Source organism: Phyllostomus hastatus, unplaced genomic scaffold, assembly GCF_019186645.2.
Source record: "Phyllostomus hastatus isolate PE091 unplaced genomic scaffold, TTU_PhHast_1.1 phas_contig_348, whole genome shotgun sequence".
NCBI lineage: Eukaryota > Metazoa > Chordata > Mammalia > Chiroptera > Phyllostomidae > Phyllostomus > Phyllostomus hastatus.
Genome location: NW_025333860.1, coordinates 171126 through 192372, shown reverse-complemented (window position 1 = coordinate 192372; position 21247 = coordinate 171126). Strand labels below are relative to the sequence as shown.

The window sequence follows — 21247 nt, the reverse complement described above, 5'->3', positions numbered from 1 at the left end:
ACTTTCTGGTCTTTTTCTCTCTCTCCACAAATATAACCAGATAATCCTCTGTCTGGGACTTGGGAGCCATGTTATTTTTTGTGAAAACATTCTAAAGAGTTGTTTTAGAAAGCCTAGGAAGGTGTAAGACTAACGACAAGCCACAGCCTGAAGCTCAGGCTGCTGACTTGAGCACAGATGGGAGAATGTTAACAGCCAAGAAATATGAGGTCTTTGGCTCCTTTCCCAGAACTGCCAGGCTAAGACCTTGGCAGAGATTCAACAGGAAACTGAACTCTATTTGCATATCCTTTTATACATGGGAGATTAAAAGCTTCAACCTTGAGTGATCACAGTTTTTGAGAATCACAATGAGGCATTAAGGAGGAGGAGTGTCCCAAGGGAGATGAGCTGGAGTTGAATCAAGGTAGGTGTGAGGTTAGCAATGACTTTCAATTCCCTTTGATTAATCATGAGTGTATTTCATTTAGTTAGTTCTTTTTTAAATTTTATTCTTATTGGGTTAAAGCTAGGCAGGAATCTGTGCTTCCCAATTTTGGGAATCTGTCAAATTTGATCTCCTTTGTCCCACAACTACTTTCTTCTCATTCTTGCTGGACAGAGACCTACAGCTTGTCAGTGCTAAAGGAACCTTAGAGATCATCTAATATAAACTCTCTATTGTATAGATGAGAATCTGGGGTTCCAAGAGGGTAACTGATTTACCTAAAGTCACACAAAAAGAAATAAGAGTTTTGACTCCCAAACAATTTTTTTTTATTTAACAGGCTGCTAGCTCTTCTTAGCATGTGAAAGTTTCCTCAGATTTCAGATTGTTGCTTTCCAGCACGTGGTTTAGTGCAGATATTCTTATAATCTTCTCCCGTCAGAACATGCATTTCTGGCATAGAGGATCTCTGAGGACTGAAATGAGGCTATTTATCCTTGGGATTCATTTAGGGATTCATTCATTTTGTTTTCTTGGCCCAGTACCATAGTAAGAACTAATCCCGTGTAGACAGCACGGGATGAGTGAGGATGGACAAATGCCATGCCTCACAGGTTAGTAACTAAACTTTATAGCTTCCCTTTAAAAAAATGTGCCCCAGGTATGAAACAGTTCTGGCCACCAACACAGGCTTCAAGCTAGGATGAGCTAAGGACTGTACGTCTGCTTTGCCCCTGACTGATATAAGAGCAATACCACCACACAGGTGTCTTCTTACCCATTGCCAGAGGGTTGTAGCTTCCTTTTTAAGGATGGGGTAATATCTCCCTATTACTAAAAGGGTACATTAATTAAATGTATCCTGAGACTGGGGAGGTCCTGCAGGAGAGCATCCTCAAAGCTGGATAAACCTGAACTTTCTGAAAATTGAGACCCCCTAAGTCCAGCTATTATCTTTGACATCTGAAGCAAGTCTATTGGAAAAAGATTTGGGATAAAAAATTCATTCCCCTTGTTGCTTCTGGTAAAGCTGGGACTGGCCTGGACCACCTTCATCTGGTACAGACAAAGGGCAATAAAGACACAATATGTTATTGGGAACCAGATAATCACACTAATGAACTTGTCTTTGAGGCTTTCACTATCATTAGTGCAGGGAAATAATTTAGAGAGGTTGTCAGGCAAGAACATTCCTGTTGAGGTATTTTTATGAAAAATATACTGGTAGCAATTTGGATTTCTTGTATTGGAAAAATGGTTGTACTCATTGTCAATGTTCCCTCTCATTCAATATCTTTTATTCTTTTCTGGGTAACAACCACTCTCCTTCAGACCATTTAGAATGGAGGGAATGAAGTATTAGCATTATTGAGCACCTTTGGTGTACCATAACCCAGGTGTGCCAGGTTCTTTCTAATAGTGATTTCATTTAATCTTTGTAATGTCTCTGTGAAATAGGTATTATTGTCTCTGTTTTGTGGGTGAGGAAATAGAGGTTTAGAGAATTGGTAAGCAACCTTGTTCAGGTCCTCCATGAGTAAATGAAGAGCTGTGATTCTTACCCATTTTTGTCTGATTCCAGAGCCCATGTTCTTTTTACTACTAAAAGAACTCACATATAAAAACAAATTTATAGACCAAAATATATTTTTTAGACCAAAATTTTAAACTTGTTCATTTTAAGATCAGTGAAAGGACCTTGCCAGAGTCAAGGACACTTTTCAGATTATTGTTTTCAAATTCAATGCATATGAATACTTTTGTGACTGATTTAGCTTATTTACTTTTATATGTTAATTTACCCATCTGCACTATCTTGCCACCTATTTAAGAGAGAAGCATATACCTACTTCAGTTGTGCCATGAAACTTATTGTTAACACACTAAGGATGTTTTCATCCACCTGCAAATGTGGGAAGGATTATAGAAGGTAGTTATCTGGAACCTGGACAAAAACCCCACTCCTTTCTTTCAGTTCTGCATTACATGTTTTGGTTTTCGTTTCTTTCCTCCAATGTTCTAGAAGTCAAGGGCTAATAAAAACAACTGTGAAGGACGACTAGCACCACCCAAGGCCAGGAGTCAGTTAGACATTCTGACCACCTGGCATTCTTCAGAACAACCCCTCTGACCAACAGGGCTTCTGGAAGGGTCACTCAAGACTGCTTCCTCAGGGGCCTTCCTCACCTTTTGGCCCAACCAGATCTGGATGCAGTAAGTTGGAAGTTGAAAAAAACTGGGAAAATTCAAAGGGTCAGAGTGAAGAGGTTGTGTTTCACATGAGAATAAGAGTGTATTCGGGAGAGGAGGTCTGTGGGTGACAGGAGGAGAAGCTCTGGACATGATCTAGCCACCTGTGACACCAGTGTCAGATTTAGGCAGAGACCTGAGAATGTGGAACCAAGGCACACAGCCATTTCCTCTATAACCCACTGGGTCCAGTTTGCATTTATCTGTAATCAAATACTCAACTGATTCTGTCTGACTCAAAATGTTATATATACATTGCATACACACATGTGCACACACTCATGCACACACAATACATGTGTTTTATTGTGTATATACAACAGTCCTCCTTTACATGCAGTTGCCTTTCTGCATTTTCAGTCACCCTCAGTCAACTGTAGTCTGAAAATGTTAAATAGAAAATTACAGAAATAAACAATTCATAAATTTTAAATTGAAAATACAGCATAAAGAGTGTAGTCCCAAGTCTGAGCAGGGTGGGCGTGCAGGCCTGGGGTGGGGAGATCCAGCTGGAGAAAGATTGATGATTGTATATGCGGGTTCGCCTTTGTTCTGTCTGCCAGATGGGCTTCCCCTTCAGTTTCCCTGTGGGTCACTATGGTGAAAGCACCGTAATACTGGGCTGAGGCCTCCCGTTTTAGTCTGTTGATCTGTAAATACAACTGATTTTTGATCTTCCTGATGATAACAAATCTCCTCTCCATGGAAGATGGGTAATGCTTAACATCCTGGAAGGACTAATTTTGGAAACATGTTTACATGGTCTTTCGGAGCGTGGCTGTACCAGTTCATCCAGAGGAGCCCAAAATTATACCCAGAGGTGTTACAGGTGATCATATTAGGGAGTCCCTAGCATTTCTCATGCCCCCCGCCACACCCCCCCATAAATCCATTAGCTGATTCAGTGACTGGACCTCTGGTAAAGAGAAAGCATTGATAAGAATTGTAAGAAACCAATATTATAGTACCTCCAAAATGATGACTCCTGGATTATTACCATAAAGAAACAGCACAAGGAAGGTCAGCCCAGGCAGATAGCACAGGATGAAAAAATGTCACAAACACACAGTAGAGGCGATTGGTCTTTTGGATGCAAACTGTAAGGTTGGAATCAGGGGGACCCAAAAGGATGTAGTTCTGTCCTCTTTGCATAGCTTCCTTTTATGGAAGAGAGCCTACTGCAGTCAGAAAGGACTCTGAGAAGATACTGGATCCACTCTTTTACCCACAGATATGATTTTTAGAAAGCTTTAATAAGCTCCAGAAAAAGGAAGCTCTTAAGTTGTGTGGTGAAGCAGCTTTGGAGCGCACAGCCTGGACTTGTGTCACTCACCAGCACTATGACCCTGGGCACTGCCTTAACCTCTCTTTGCCTTGGTTTCTTCATCTGTATAATAGGGATAATTATTGCAATGGGTTTATGAAGATTAAACAAAGCAAAGCAGGTCACTACTTTGAACAGTGACTTGCATGTAGAAAAGTACCCCTGACTGTGGGCCATCATTTATTGTTATTAGCAACACCTCTTTATGGTTGTTGATGATTTCAAGTTTTCATTTTTAACTTCTTTTTGCTGAAACTTCAGCGTATTTTCTCTTTCTCTCAGCTCATATGTAACGGGATGACTGACCATAGTTACTGAGGGTGAGAGCTGGAAGGGCCCTCAGGCTGTATCAGTTCCACTTTCTTCACCTGATAAATGAGTATGGGGAGGTGACGTGATGAGCTCAAGTTCTCACAGGGCAGAACTTTGTTTTAAACGCAGGTCCCAGTGGGTTTCTTTTCTATTGTGTAATAACTGTTCACATGCCACAATTCAGCATTGCCTAATTTCTCCAAGACTTACTCAGGATACTGTGGAAACATACCAGGTGTGTGACCCTGTGGGAAGGACTGATCAGTGCTGAGTATAATGATATTGTCATTCTTATGATCTTCTAGCACCTCATTGGCTTTATTTATTTATTTTTTAATCCTAACCTGAGCATATTTTTAAGTGATTTTTAGAGAGGGGAGAAGAAAGAAGGGAGGAAGGGGGTGGAGAGAGAAAGGGGAGGGGGGAGAGAGAGAGAGAGAGAGAGAGAGAGAGAGAGAGAGAGAGAGATCAATTGGTTGCCTCTGTATGCTGCCTCCCAGACAGGGAATTGAAACTGCAACCTAGATATGTGTCCTGACCAGGAACTGAACCTACAAACTTTTGGTGTATTATCTCTGAGTGGAAGGCAGGCTTTGGCCATTGACCCACCCATTGTTCAGCAGAGACAATCAGGGGCACTGCCATGGGGACAAAGGGCAGGGAGTGAGGAGCAGGGTCCCTAATGAGTGAGGTTTCCTTAGGTTGAGATGAGAGGGGAGGATCAGCCTTTCTTCTTTCACTGGTAGCATGTACTGAGGACCTGCTGAGTGTGATGTTAGGCACTCATTGGAAAGCAAAAGAACCTAGGGAAGGGTTGAGATTGCAAGGAATTTATTTAGAAAGAGGTAGGCAGCAAAGACTGAGCTCTCTGGAGTTCTTCAGGGCTCTATACTCCCACAACACAGGGGAGGCTTCTTACTCTTCAAGCCACAAAGGCACTCATTATAAGGCACTCGGCTTGGCTGGAGTAGAAAGATTTTCCAGTTGACTGGAGGGGGAAAACAGCGCAGAAGGTGTGTGGGCTAGAAATACACAGCAATAGAGTGCTTCCCATGGCAACCAGATGTCAGGGAGTAGTGGAAAGAGTTCTTGACCAGGAGTTGGGGAACCTGTGCTCTCTTGGCTTTGCCACTAGCTAGTTGTATGATGGTGGGAAGGTCACTTAATTTCTCCACTCCTCAGTTTTTATGTCTTCAATTGAAAAGTTTGAACCACGGGGTGACTGAAGTTTCTCACTGTTTCAACGTGTGTGTGAGTGTGTGTGTGTGTGTGAGTGTGTGTGTGTGTGTGTATGTATGTGTGTAAGGGGTCGGGCTGTAGGGCAAAGGGGACATCCTTCATACAGAAAACATACTGATGGTTTGGACGCTGATCAATGGACTAGCTGTGAACTCATTTTTAAGTTGATTTTTACCACAGAGGAGGGTTACTGCTACTGTGCCATATCTCTGTTTTAACTTATAGTGTCTGTTATACTGGCCCCTTTGTGGTTCTATGTGTCCTTATTTGTAAACTAGGTGCATGAAGCCCTTCTTTTCCTCCTCAGACAACTGGGGCAGTCAATCCCCTATCAATCACTCATGAGGGTAACATGTGCTATGCAAACACAGTTTAGGTCCTTATGCAACAGGAGGCCTTGGACATGGCAGAGCTACTCATGACACAGCCTTTTCCCCCTTGGCATCGTCCCCGTGGATGTTGACTTTACTTCTCACTGTCTCTGAGCAATACTGTTCACTTCTGTCAGGTGGCGGGTGGAGATGGAAGCTGCATCTGTGGCCTACCTTAGGCATCCCCAGATGTCCTGGAGGATGAATCTCTAAAGCTTTGCTAGGAATTTTAAAGATACTCCAGCTTTTGCCCTGGCTGGTGTGGCTCAGTGGATTGAGTGCTGGCCTGCGAACAGAAGAGTTTTTTGATTTCCAGTCAGGGCACATGCCTGGGTTATGGGCCAGGTCCCCAGTTGGGGGCGCTTGAGAGGCAACTGATCCATGTATTTCTTACATATCGATGATTCTCTCCTTTCTTTCTTGTCTCCCTCTTTCTAAAAATACATAAAATATTAAAAAAAGAGAGATTCCAGCTTTCGCCACAGGTACTCCACATTCCCCAGGTTTATGTGTGGCTGGCTTCCCAGAGACAAGGAAAAAGCAAGAACCTCACTGAAGTGTACACATGTTTTATTTCAGTATCCCAGTCTACTGGGCCAGTTTCTAGAGACACATGGGTCTGGAAGTATAGATGAGGCTGCAGATTCTCTCCTGAGGCTGCTGGAGTAGATTCATCAAGCGGATCAGTGGGAGACAGGAGCCATCTAATTTGTATACTCTCCTTTTATGGCTAGGAAGAACCACTCCTCAGCTCATAGCAGGTGGTCAGTGGGGAGAGAAGGCAACAGGCCCAGTGTTACATCTCCCATGTCCTATTTGTCAGTGATCCAGTCCTGGCATCTTCCATTTCATGCTTTAAATTTTGGCCTTTTTAGAACTGCTTCCTCCCCACTCTGTGCTAATCAACAGAATTCTGTTACTTGCTCTTGAAAAATGAAAGTTTGAACGATTCAGGAAAGAGCTCTTAGCAAGATAAGAAGAAAAAATTATTGGCTCTTTCCCCAAGTTACAGAAAAGCTGGTATATCATAAAGCAGGACATGAAAATATTATTTCTAACAGAAAAGTCTGGCAAACACCCAGACTCCAAGTAGTATTGTACCATCCCTGCCCACTTCCAGGCCTTTGTCGAGCTGTGGCCTGATTGTAAACTTTCTCAAACCCTGCTTTAAAATACATATTTTCCCTGGCCACCCTGATAACATATTTTATCTCCCTGCAAATCTCTTACATGGCAGTCATCATCATCTAACATATATTTGACTTTGTATTTACTTTCACTAAAATAAACTCATGGGCTTCTGAGTACCATATACCTAGGAATTTAGAAAGGCACCCAGCACATGGTAGATGCTTAATAAATTGCTATTGAATAAATAAATCAAAGTTATATTCTAGGAATGCAATTTTAACCTCCAAAAGTCCATACTTTGTATTAGTTATCTTTCTTAATAATTTATTACCCTAGCAATATATTTGTACTGAAATTTGTTTTTTTGAAAGTTATAAATATTCATGAAGTTTTCTTCTTAAGCCAGCAAAGAATAATTTAAACTTTCTTATTTTCCCGCATGTGTGCAGGTAAACAGAAAACTTATGGCTGTTAGATTTCTTATTTAAACACAGAATGTAAATAAGAAATCTATAAGCAATTGCATTTTGGCTTGATTTCTTTTGTACTGTCACCAGGTTTTTTTCTATTGAGTGTGGCATGGTGGTGGCTCCCTGTTCCTCAAGAGCCCTTGAGAATCCCGGGTATGTGCTCAGAAAATCCCTTCTGTGTTTGATACACACTGCTGTGCACTGTCACCATCCATAATGCATTTGTGTATGTGTGAATTGCTAAGAACAACAAGAACCCAGAGATTCTGCATTCTTGAAGAATTGCCAAAATCATTTGGCGGTGGTGGTGGTGGTGATTGTGGTAGATGAGAGAGAGTTAGGAATTACTTTTTTGTTTAGGAAAACATGTTATTGTGACTTTGGGTTATGAAATAGCTTGCTCTAGCATGTCTGTTTGGAGGAAAAGTTTGCAAAATTCCTATATGAAATAAAGTAGAAATGTTCAGCTCTTTCTCTGATACGTTAAGCCTCAGGGCCTGGGGCCTTGGAGAGGAGAGGTAGTGAAGGACAAAGCCTGCTCTCTCCCCCATTTTATCCCTGCCCTGGCTGGGGGAGGTGTGCAAGGAATGCAGGAGTACTGATATGTGCTCTCTGAAAGTAAGTTGTTCGGCATTCTGGAGCACTCTATTAGCAGCCCTTTGGACAATCTTGTTACAGACTTGTTAGCATTTTGTTAGTGGATACATGCATTTTAGAAAAGCACCTAAGAGGGCAACATCAGCACCAGTCTTGTGCGATACTGCATTCCCAGAAATCAGCACAGTGTAGGGTACATAGTACTCACTCACTAAATACTTCACTTATTCATTCAATGCATTTGTCGAATGTGCATTTTGTGCCAGATTTATTCTAAGTGCTGGAGTAAAGGCAATGAACAAAACAAACAAAATCCCCACCTTGTGGAGCCCTGTTCCAGTGGAGAGCTAGACAACAAATAAATAAGCAAGTCAAATACAGAGCACATCAAATGGTGGTGAATGCTATGGAGGACAATTAAGCAGGGAGGAGGGATGATATTTGCTGGAGGAATAAAAAAATTGTTCTGACAAAAAAAATCAGAGATGCATAATCCTGTCCCTTCACTTAATACGTGAGGGCAATGTATTGAATTGAAGAAGAGTGAAAAAGAATTCTCAATTCTGGAGATTCTTCGCTTCATCAGTGTGGATGCACATCCTGTCTGAGACACTGCAGCGGGCTCAGACCCTGCCTAATGCAGAGTTTGGTGGAACTCAAGTCTCTCCTTTGCACGGTGGCTCCTGCACCTTAATTTACCACAGTGCTTTCTGATGTCAGTTTGCTTATTTTGAGTGCAGAGAACTGTGGACAACAGCTATTGGGGCCTTATGCTGTCTTGGTATAAGTGGTAATTTGGTATAAGCAGAGAAAATGGAAGAGACCAATTCAGACACTTTGTCTCACCATCCTAATATAGATGGGTGGTCAAGTTAGCAATTCTATGGACCTGCCAGACACTCATGGAGTTTCTCTAGCTCTCATCTCACTAGCCCCACAGCCCTAGACCTGCCATTCTAGGCAGGCCCCTGAGAAGGAAAGGAGAAAGCAGTCAAAGCATAAGCACCCCAGAGACTCTAGGGAATACCACAAGGTATTGCTTTTGACAAGCATCAGGAGGAAGAGGTATGTGGGTTATTTCCCATGTCATGGCCCCAGAGAAAATTTGTGTACATGGGGGTGGTGCTCAGGAGCATGAGTGGCAGGGGGCTCGGTAGCACTGTCTTCCTTCAGGCAAGGGAGTGAGGCATCTCTGGAGAGCAGCCTGGAAGCTGAAATTGCAACTGGTATTTTAAGTTGGGGGAGGGAGAGGTGGGAGTGGAAAGAGTTAGATGTTTCTACCCCACCCCCTCTTCTGGGGACTGGCCAGGGAGTCAAAGGCAACCTCTGCATCACACAGATGACTGGAATTCACACACTTGTTCCCAGCTGTTCTTTAATTCAGATATTATTATAGGTGATATATTTCTTTATTATATCCCACAGACCCTAGTTCAGTGCCAGGACAGGCAGCCTTTGACACAGGCCCAGTTCCTGGCCCTGCTTCTGTAACTTTCAGTAAGCTACCTAGTCTCTCTGAGCCTTAGTACTCCCATCTGTAAGACAGAGCTGAGAATGACAACCTCATGGGGTTGCCATAAGGATTAAGTGAGTCTACACCTACAAAGTGGTTGCATCCTTATGTGGTGATTGCTGGGGGAGGTGGAGGAGGGTATAGGAGGAATAAATGGTGGTGGAAGGAGGCTTGACTTGAAGTGGTAAACACACAACACAATGCACAGATGATGCATTGTGGGATTGTGAACCTGAAACCTGTGTAACTTTGTTAACGAATATCATCACAATACATTCAGTAAAAAGGAAAAAAATAAAAATATAAAAATAAAACATGAAAAAAGTGGTTGCATCTTATTGGCACTCAGTAGTTTAGTTCACCTTCCCCTTAATTATTCCACTGTACAGTTTGCTCTTTCCTATATGTAACATTTATTGAACAGCTCTACATGCCATGCAACTGACTTACTTTCTATCACTAGCTTTTTACAACAACACTGTGGAGTTGGAACCCTTGTCATCATCATTTGAAAAATGAAGAGACACAGATGATTTTAGAAGACAGTGGGAAGCTTATGTCAGGATCACAAGATCTCAGAGATAGAGAACACTTGACAGGTCATTTGGGACCACTGCTCCATTGTCCCAGTTTCCTGACAGGTGGTCACAGAGCATCAGTTTGAACAGGCCAGTTGCTCCTCGTTTTGGACATATCTTGGAGATGGCCTCCTCTGTTGTTCCCCCACTCCCCTGAATCACATGCTGTGTCCTCTGGCACAGACTCCAGAGTCTGAAACCCGCCACCCTTCCTTACCAGCTGTGGAAAGTTGGGCAGGTATTTTAGCTTTTCTGTGCCTTCATGTCCTCATTTGTAAATGGAGATGATAATAGAAAATGCATTGTAGGATTGTTGAGAAAATTAAATGATAGAACACATGTAAAGAGCTTAGAATAGTACCTGGCATATAGTAAGCACTCAGCAGATATTAGTTGGTATACAGCTAACATAAGTTTTATGGATTTGTCCAGTTACTTTAGCTCTTCCTCCTCAGACACATTTTCCCAGTCTCTGTCAGAGGACCTAGTGGGTCTCTTCCTAGGAATCTGCCTTGTAAGCCTTGTAATACCATGGTACCAAAACTGTGCCAACATCAGCATAACCAGCTTCCATCCAAATGTTCTTTTTTCCAAAGTCATCATTACAAACTGGGAGAAGAATTATATCCTTTCAGTCTCAGAGATGCACTTCACTTTCCTGCTAGCATTGATTCAAAGACGAACGACTGGATGTGAATAGCAGGTAGAGGGCCAGAGGGGTTGTGATGGAGCCTGTGTGGTAACTTGTACACATCCCAGGAAGGTGGGCTCTAAACCCCCTTCCCAGAATGTAGGGCTCAGGGTGCCTGATCTGTATGTGGATCCCAGAACCTGATTTTATCCAAAGTCAGAGTACATACATAGAACCTTGAGACAGTTTCACCAAGTAACCATCCAACAGAGTGGGGCAGTATAGGTAGAAGCCAGGTACAGGCCTATGGTGGAATCAGGACACTAGGACAGAGTGAGTGGGTTTGAATTGGAGAGTTGAAACGAGAGATTCCCTGAAATGTAGCTGTGTGGGGAGACATATAATAAGAGGACATGGAGCTCTGACTGGGGTGGCTTAGTTGGTTGGGCATCCTCCTGCAAAGGGAGGTACTGGTTCAATTCCTGGTCAGGGTACATGCCTGAGTTGTAGGTTCGATCCCCAGTTATGGTGCATATGAGAGGCAATCAATCAATGTTTCTCTTGTGTTGATGTTTCCCTCCCTCTCTTTCTCCATCCCTTCCCCTCTCTCTACAAATAAATAAGTAAAATATTTTAAAAAAAGGATAAGGAAGAAATTCTCCAGGTTTTATTTCTAGCACATATAGAAGAATGGAAGAGGTAGAGAAGGAAACGAGGTCAAAAGGCCATATTCAGGCAGTAATCATCGATACAATGCAGAATGCCAGAGACTGAGCCTTGCCTTCTGTGTTGGGCAACATGGCATGCAGTGTGTGCATTGATGCAGAAAGAAGGCAGTCTCCCCACCTTCCAAACCCCATCTCTTGTATGACATCTAGATTCATGGTGTATATGGTTGGGAGAAACCAGACACCTGTCACCTGTAGTCATACTTTGGAAAGTGCCCCTTTAATCTATGCCTTAAGTACTTTGGGTATGTGGCCAAATCTTTTATGAAGCTTAAAAAAACCCAGACTATTAAGAGTACACAGTGAATGCTACAACTCCTGACTTTGGCTGTTTCTCCCCTCTCTCCTGTCCCACACTGGGCCACACTCCACAGGAGGTTGCCTATCTCAGTACCATGGGAGCATATGAGCCTGAGGGAAAGGCTGTAATGTCAGCCTTCTCTGGCCCCAATTTCTTAAACTATTTACTGAGGAGAAAATCATGACCTTGTTAAAACTGCTGTTCTGCATTAATCTCTATAGTTTTCGAGCTGCTCATAAGTGGGCCAGCAGCAGGGTGGTAGTTGCTGGCACAGTAGTAAACTCCTTCATCTCTCTCTGATGCTTTAAGGATCTCAAGCACAGCCTGGTTGTTTGAATTATCACTGTAAGCGCGGAACTTGTTCAAGAAACCAGGGCCATACATGCCTCCTTCTCGGTGTATGTAAGTCATTATATTATCCTGGGTCTTCCTGTACCAGCTGATGTAGTAGTTATTGATCATTTCTCCTTCCATTGAATACCTGAGGGTCGCAGACTTCCCAAAGGACACGGTTACTACTTGGTCTTGAGACACCAACACCACAGCTGACATGGCTCCTGGGAGAAAAGATATGAGAGGGGCTCAGTGAGGACTGGGACTGAGACCTTTGAGTAAGGAGCCCTGTCCATGAGCTCCAGGCCCTGGAATTCTTGATGCCTTGCTGTCACTCAGTCTGACTTGCTTGAGGCTCCAGGATCTGCCTTACCTGCCCAGAACAGGGTGACATGGATGAGCGAGCAGGTCCTCTGCATGGCTCCACTCAGGACAACTCTGCCTCCCAGCTCGCCCTCTGCCCGGGCCCTCCTCTGAGTCAACACCTTCACTGTGACTCATTTGTGCCTGAGGAAACCAGCCTCCGTCCGCAGCTGTTCTCTTCCCTGAGAGGGCTTTTAGCCAATCACAGGAGTTTCGCAGAGCCTGCAGCCTGTTACTGGGATGACAACACCCCCTTTAAGATTGATACTGTGGTCCAGATAAATAAGGACAATTGAGAAAAGGTTAAGAGAGCTTATTTGATTGATAACAAGGTTTCTGCTTCCTGCCCTAGAAGTTAAGCTTGATATTATTGCTCCATTTTAATGTCAGATGTACTTGTTATATGCTCTCTGGTGATGTCACAGCTAATGTCAAGAAGAATTATTGATATTTACAGCCGTAATCAAAAGAGCCATCAAACGAGAAGATAGATGGTCTACAGGCGTTGTAATGATTTTTGCGTTTACTGCAACTCCCTCCAGGCAAAGTTGGATAAGGGTGATTCACCCAAGTGTAAATGAGCAAGCCAACGAAGTATTGTCTCCAAATTTGAGCCAGTTCTCTGATTTTTATTGAGCTCATCTGTCTTTTCTGAAGGCAGGTCACCTGTGTTGAATTACAGAGCCAAATACTGTGAAAATCTTGGAAATCAACACTACCTTCCAGCTTATGACAGCCTGACTTCACTTGCTTTCAAAACAGAGGCATGTTTGAACTTTTGTGACCTACACTTTTGAATTTAAAAAATTTATAAAATTTTGAAATAAACAGGTAAATTAATAATGGGAACTTGAGGGTATAGCAGAAGCTGGGAAGGGGGTCCCTTGGTATGCCAAGAAGCAGGAGCAAGGCAGCATCCAATGTCTGAGGATGGGTGCAGTACCTAAATTCCCATGCTGGTGGAGGAGAGACCCACCTCAACTTTCTTGTTTATCCCCATGTGACTGGGACCAGACTGGCCTGAAGAAATTCAGATGGAAGCAAACTCAACTTTGCTTGACCTCGTGGTAGTTGCTCTCCCTACCCTTGAGTGATCTCATTTACCCAACTGCCCATCTCACCGCCGTTCCCAGAGAACCAGGAGCAAGCACTTCAGGTGATCACATTCTCTGAAATTACAAGTTCCATCATCAGTGCCTGCTTGTTTGACGTAATGATGCCCATTTTCTATCTATAGTTCTTTGAAAGTTGTTGAGGGCAGCTTCTCCGGACTTACATATTTGATATTTTTAATTAATTAATTAATTTTAAGTCCTCACCTAAGGATATGTTTATTGATTTTAGAGAAAGGGTAAGCAACAGGGAGAGAGAAGAAGAGAGAGAGGGGAAGAGAGAGACATTGATGTGAGAGAGAAAGATTGATCGGTTGCTTCCCCTATGCGCCCTGACCAGAGATTGAACCTGCAACCTCGGTATATGCCCTGACCAGGAATCAAACTGACAACCTTTTGGTTTTGGGATGACACTCTGACCAACTGAGACACCCAGCCAGGGCCATACTTGATCTTTTTATATCAGGTTGCCTACCTCTTGGCACATCCTATAATCTAGTCATTTTACTAGACACCAGTCCCTGAAGATTCACGGATAAATGATAGATGTGGTCTCTCCACTTATGTTCTAGCGTGAGACCTCACCACCACTTAATGCATAATTTGCATAATGAATTTCTCCACTGCAGCTGTGATAAGCACTCCATAGAAGAAGCAGTGTTATCAGAGGATGTTACTGGGGCTAGGATCTGGTATGGGAAGGCTTCCCTAAAGAAGTGACTTTGCACGCTGAGATTCAAAAACAAAAGTTATCCAGCAATGCTAGATGGTGTCATTTTGTCTCATCAGGTCTACTCTATTTCCTACTCTAGGAGTCTGACCTTAATGGACAACATCCACCTGGTTCCCTCGATCTCCGGTATCCCATTTAGTTTGGCCAGTCGGAGGTACCATCAGGAAACTGGAGAAAACGAGGAGGGTGAGGTACGGTGTTCCTACCCCACAGTCCTTGCCAGGCTGCAGGTTGGCAGAGGTTGCAGATTGGCAGAGGCTGCTTTCCTCTGCTGGAGACTACAGCTTCTCTCCTATATCTGCAGCGTCCAGGAAAGGCTCCTCTATGCCGTGCTTCATGGTAGTAGCTTCTTTGTTGTCAGACCCAGGATGTTACACCTTTTTTTCTTTTGGTTTCCCACAACCCAGCTGCATTAGTTTCCTATGACTGCCTTAAAAATACCACAAACTGGGTGGCTTTAAACAATAGAAATGTAATGTCTCACAGTTCTGGAGGCTAGAAGTCCAAAATCAAGGTGCCAGCAGGGCCGCACTTTCTCTGAGACCTGCAGGGAATCCTTCCTTGCCCTTCCTGACTGCTGGTGGTGCGCTGCTCTCTTTAGTGTCTCGGGCGTGGCTTGTGGGTGTGTCACTTCAGTTGCTGGCTTCCTGGTCACACGGTGTTCTCTCTGTGTCTCTGTCTTCATGTGACCACTTCTTATAAAGAGGTCCATCATATTGTATTTGGGGCCCACTTTACTGCAGCCTGAGCTCATCTTAACTACTTGCATAAACTTCAATGGCCCTATTTCCAATTATGGCCAATTTCCAAAGCTACTGGAGGTGAAGACTTCAGCATATTTTTTTTAAGGGACATAATTTAATCCATAAGACCTGCCCATACCTTTGTAAATGCCCATTTCATTAGATTCTCTCCAATCATAACTTGAAGACCCCCTGTCTCCTGCTTTGACTCTACGTGATATACCAGGTATAATGGGGCTTGTGTAGGAAAAGATTATTCTATATAAAAAGTGAGGCTATGTTAAAAAAAAAAGCCCTGAGGCAGGAGGAAGTGCTGTGGGCTTAAAGCTCCCCTAGTATCAAAAGAACCATTAGCCGGGCTCAAAGAAGCCTGTCTTCCTAGATAATTACTGTTGAATTCTTCCAAATTATCCAGGAAGTCATTCTGAAAAATCCCAAGAATGTGCTTATGTTTATGACTGTGACTTTTATCTGCCATTGATTAGAGGCAGTTTTAAAAGTTGATTGCTAATAGGCAAAGCAACCTTCCTTTAGGCCTGAGTAGAAGTGAGTCAGCATTAATAATAAGTCAAAGCCGGAGGTAGAAGACAGTAGTGGGGAGGGAACCAGTTATGATCTGGAGGAAGCTTAGGGAAGAGCGTGGCTAGGTGTGCCATGCCTGGTCCGGGAAAGTCAGGACCTGCCACAGGCCCCTTGGTCTTCCTGGTCACGGGGTGGGAGCAAGACAGCACTTGAACACAAATGTAGCCTATCTCGGGGTGCCCGGGGTGGAAGGTAGAAAAGTGGGCCAGGGCCCCGCCCTTGGACTCTACCTTTCTCAGACCCGTGCTCTTTGTGTTGATTCTATGTCAGGGCCAGCAATTAGGCCGCAACTTTCCATGATCTGCGGGATGTCTGTTCTTTCACATAATTTTTCAGGAGAATTAATATTTCTTTTCACTCTGTGAGGAATAAATGAGGTGATACTTGCAAACACTTGACTCATTGCTTGGCTATTTATTAGTTTCTTCCTTCCTTGATATCTTTTTATAAAAATAAGGATACCTGCCTGAGGCAAAAGTGGTTTGGGGAGATTCATCCATTCATTCCTATAACCTCCATCAGCTTATGATTTCTTGACATCTTCCTAATCTTACATGTTATGAAAATACAGCCTCAAGGCAAGTTCCTGAGGGATCTTCCAGTGAGATTGCTATCCCCCAGCCCCTCATTTGCAGAAATTCTGAAGTTGCCTTTGTATATAGTGCTTTACCACATACAAATGCTGCCTTACACTTGTTATTGGGTGTGTCTTATCCCTGGTGTAATCCCCTGAATGCACAGTGTGGAACCCATACTGCTCCTCAGAAGTACTGGTTGAAGTGAAATGATTTTTTCTGCCCAAAGGATGTCTGACTAGAATGTGAGTTGCTGTCTATGATCTCAAAGGAGAACTAAGGGAGGCCAGTGAGGAGATCATTCCCAAAATCATGGTCACAGGAAGGACCTCAGACCTTTGGGTTGTGGCTTTAAAGACAGACTATATCATTGCAGGAACTTCTGTTCCCTTCAGCCTGACAAGAGAGGGGAGGCTTAAGAAAGACACTGCTGACCCTAACATGTGAACTGCCACCATGCTTCCTGCTTTTCTGTGAGTGTAAGATGTCTAGAGATGGCTGTGAGGCTGAGGTACTTAATATTTCATTTTCAGGGCCATAGTGCTGCTCAGGGGTCCCAGGCAAATCAACCAACAGATTACATGGCATTGGAAGATGTGTTTATTGGCCTCAGTGAGATCAGGAGGAAGAATGAATGATCTGAGGCATTAGGGACTTTAGCGAGCCCTTGAAGTCATGTTTCAGCCTTCACTTCCCACAACCTCAAGCAGAGAGAGCTGCCTTTTCTGTTCTTCAAGTGAGTTCCTTGAGCTCATCCATTTCTCAGCCCAAGACTGGGCTGGACAGGGTCCTGGAACTTGGGGGGTCTTCTCTTTTCATGCCTCCTCTAGTTTTCAAGAGGGAGCTATGCCTCTTGAAAGTACAGTGCCTCAGAGACCACTGTACTTAGGCTTGGAAAATCTAGATTTGCATCAGACACCATCCTTACTGCAAATCTCTTGACCTCTCCAGGCCTCGATTTTCTAAACAATAAAATGGGGATACTATTGCTTCATGTGGCCATGAAATAATGGATGTGAGTGCACCTTGTGATTGATTTACAGTTAGACTGGCACTGGGGTCAGCTGACCATTATGGAAGGTGGGAGGGGCAGGACTTGGTTTGTGACCTTTCTGGAGGCAGGGGAGAGGCACCATGCATAGGGCAGCACAGTAATAAGTCCCTTCCTCTTTCAAGGCAGTTTAAAGAATCTAAAGGGAGAATTGGCTTCTATGAATAAAGTTGCTCTGGAGACCAGGGTCATAGAAGTCTCCTAGTTGGTATATAAAGTTCAGGGAGCCATCTTGGTTCCTCTCATACCAGTATATGGTATGGTTGTTCATTTACTGTCCTGTCATTTGGCACTGCAAAATTTTGATTCCTCTAAAAGGAACAAATATCTCTTATTTCTCCAACAGGCATCTGACTGATTCCTGGAAGACAAAATTAAGGTAAAAGGAAGATAGAAGAATTGAGGAGCCATATCGGTGTATCAAGAAACTGAAGTATCAGTGTGGAATTACAGAGCCACCTTCTATTTCAGTCTTTCCACCAACTCTCCCAGAGTAATTCTCTCAGGGGAGTCATTTATTTGTTCACCCAGCGATTGGGCAAACATCTCCTGGCTTCTATGGTGTGTTCAGGGCTGGGCTGGGATCTGTGGGGGTGACAAGATATCAGGCTCTCTGGAGCTCACCTGGCCCAGGAGCTGCAGGGCCTGCTCTTCTGACGCTCTAAGGCTGCTCCTACCTGTACAGTCAGGAGGTAGGAGTGAGCAGACCCACTGCATGGCTCCCGCCCAGTACTGAACGGGCTCTGCTTCTGGGACAGGCTCCTGGCCCTTCCTCATCTCAGCCTTCAGTGTCTCAGGCACTTGCCTGTGGGCTTGCCAGCTGATGATGAGGAAAGAAAATGAGCTTGAATCAGCAGATGTTCTACCCCAAGAGAATAGCTTCACCTATTATACAGATGGTATGGGGCCTTTTACTTTCTGTTGCACATGGCAGCATCTCCCTTCTAGATTGAGTCCAAATTTTTAGCAAGGGAATTGTTGATATTTAGCTTCAGACAGCTTTTAATGGTTCTTTACCCTGTTTTTGGAAGTTCTTTTTGTTATTCGTTGCAATAGATTCATTCTGGATCTTTTATTTTTGTAACAAGAGAGCTGCTTCTTGGGAAGGGAGGTAGACTTTGCCAAAATACCACTCTTCCACAGAACAAGAGCCCATAACTGTCACACAGAATTTAACAGAAAATATTGCATTGATGTAATTCTGAGTAACAGTTAAGTGCCTACTATTATACTCTGCCTGTATTAAGCACCCCATAAATGTTCATGCTGGACTGAAGAAAACACAGCTCAAAATAAACACAATTGGAAGACAAAGGAAGTGGAATGGGCAATGCTAATTAGATGAGAAAAAGCAAAGTTAAAGCATGGAAAAAGTTTAATAGCATATTATAGAATTATCTACTGAAAGAACAAAGTAGAACAAACTAAAAATAAAAAGGAACTATATCAGCTTAGATCAGAGGAATGTGCAGGCAGAGAAAAGCTGGAGAGGTAATTAGGATAATTATCTCCATGGAGTGGTTCTCAAGCTTGGCCACATATTGGGATCACCTGGGGAGTTTTAAAAATTACTGAAGCCTGCATGCTACCCCAAGAGAGTCTGATTTAGTCTGGGGTGGGGTCTGGGCATCAGAATTTTAAAAAAGCTCCCTAGGTAATTCTGATATGCAGGTGAGTTGATGACCACTGGGTAAGAGATCACGTAGTGCACAAGGCTTATGACAGTATTGTCCTCAGCAGACAAGACAAAGCCTGTGGCCAGGTGTCACCTGTGACTGGGTGAGTCTACCAACCTTCTGCACCTTATCCTTTCTCTAAGACCAGCATGGACCCTCAGTGGCTCTCCTCCCTGGTGACTGCTCACACTGGTCTTTTACAAACCAGAGGATATGAGAGCCTGCTTTGGTCAGCATGAGCCATCTTGCTCCCCTGAGCTCCTGCAAGTGCTGGGCACTTACTGAGTGCTTGGTAAATATTTGCTTGGTGTTATGGTCCTTGTCCTCTGGGTCCTTCTGTACTGATTGAAATGGGCTAAGTCTGTGGTTCTTGGTTCCTCCTCAATCCTACACTGACTTTCAAGATCCAGCCAGGGGGTCTGCTAGCTGTGATTCATTACACTGGACAACACATCACTGTTTGTGTGTGAGATAACTGTAGCCTGCATCACACCAGACCCACAGAATAATGAATTCTTGCTGAATTTCAACTTTGTGTTTTCTCCTTTTTTCTCTTTCTTCTTTCCTTCCTCCATTCCTTCCTTCCTCCATTCCTTCCTTCCTCCATTCCTTCCTTCCTCCATTCCTTCCTTCCTCCATTCCTTCCTTCCTTCCTTCCTTCCTTCCTTCCTTCCTTCCTTCCTTCCTTCCTTCCTTCCTATTTTTCTTGTAATTCCAAGGCTAACAGAAGACCACAGTCATCCAAAAAGGAATGAGAATGACTTTCCATTGAGAGTGAAAATATGGGAGTGTGCTGAAGTGGCCACCTGTATTTAGAGGGATGAATACCATTCACTCTCCTGGAACTGCTGATTTCACAGTGAAGATTTGCTGCCACACAAACACAGAGAGAGCTCTGGGTAGAGTGTAAAGTTATTGCTGTCCATTGGAAATACTTTTTGATTTCCCCATTTGCTGGAATAACTGTGCAGGCCTCAGCAAGAACATGGAGAGGCCAGAACAGAAGTTTTCATGATGAGAAGAGACTAATCTTATGCCTTTGTTTTCTATCTAATCTTATGCATAGAAGTCTATTTATAAAAAAGCAAAAATAAAATAATGATAATTTTGTGCTTCCATCCAACAATATGCCAATAAAGAGGGAGAAGCTGGAAAAATTTGAGATCTGTTACTAATTTAAAAGGAACTGAATAGAAGCCCCTCCTCCTTTGTACTACTTTTCTGCATATGAAAAAAAGCACATGCTGTTTTCCTCCTCTGAAATGGAGGAAAGTATTGTGCTCAAGGTTCTTGGTTGGGAGTAGGGCTAAGGAAAAGGTCAGAGACAAGGAGAAGACAAAGGGTTCTTTTTTTCCTTTTTGGTGACAAGAACTTAGGAAAAAGTAGAATATAGATGCTTCAGTGCTTATATGGAGCTCAAATTCTCTATCTCTGGAACTATACAGCTGTGGAATTAATCTTATATAAATGTCCAAGCTGGCATTTGTTCCCCAGACAGAGGATGGTGACATGACACTGGAGGGCAATTCTCTGCCTTGTCTCCCACAGCAGAGTAAATAAGGGCCTCTATCCTTCAATTAAAGGGAGAGGAGAGAGCTGGAGGAGGCCTCCCCACTCTACCTCAAGTAGAAGAGAGGGAGGTGACCTGATTTTCTGGGTTGGGTCCATGCTGCCAGGGGAGGGGAACTGCTAAGACAGAGAGGCCTCCTTCTTTCCCTGGGAGAGGGGTGTGGTGGGCCCAGCTGCTGGGCCATCTGGCCCTCCATGCCAGGGGCACTTGTAGCCACTGACAAAAACCTGCATCATCTGTGCTCCATTTGGTTGGCCTTCCTGTCCAGACATAGTTGTTCTTGGGCTCTGAGCTAACACACCTAGTACTGTCACTTAGTTTTACCATAGGTTGGGAGGAGAAAGGAATGAGGCTGAAAGAATGTCAAAACTTCAAAACATGGGGCCAGCTCTAAAGATACAGAACTAAGACCCACTCTAGGGTGCTTTGGGGAAGGCAGCTGTGTAAATAAAAATAAAAATAAAAATAAAAATAAAAAAGAGGTCATGAGGTAGCATTGGGGCTAGAAGAAGAGAATTCCTAAACGAATTAAGTGGTAAATTTAGTATTTGAGCAGATGTTATTCCTATAGCAGCTTGGGTCACCATAACCCAGTGCCCTCGTCACACACTCTGCATCTGCTGCTCCCCTCCTACCT

At 43.5% G+C, this 21247-nt stretch overlaps 1 long non-coding RNA gene, 1 pseudogene and 2 gene segments (V, D, J or C); 1 reads left to right on the top strand and 3 right to left on the bottom strand.

Moving 5' to 3' along the window:
• Nucleotides 1-12696, bottom strand: part of LOC123820384 — a 48184-nt gene extending 35488 nt beyond the window's left edge. Inside the window, 2 exon segments of the C gene segment in view lie at nt 12122-12429; nt 12579-12696. Of these exon segments, the coding sequence occupies nt 12122-12429; nt 12579-12624 (354 nt within the window).
• LOC123820382 overlaps nt 1-21247 on the bottom strand; it is a 280728-nt gene that overhangs the window by 117155 nt on the left and 142326 nt on the right.
• Nucleotides 349-20169, top strand: LOC123820386. The gene is made up of 4 exons (XR_006785974.1): nt 349-406; nt 14493-14604; nt 17711-17743; nt 19760-20169. It is a non-coding gene; the product is annotated as an uncharacterized LOC123820386 (long non-coding RNA).
• On the bottom strand, nt 1076-1220 carry LOC123820534 (annotated as a pseudogene).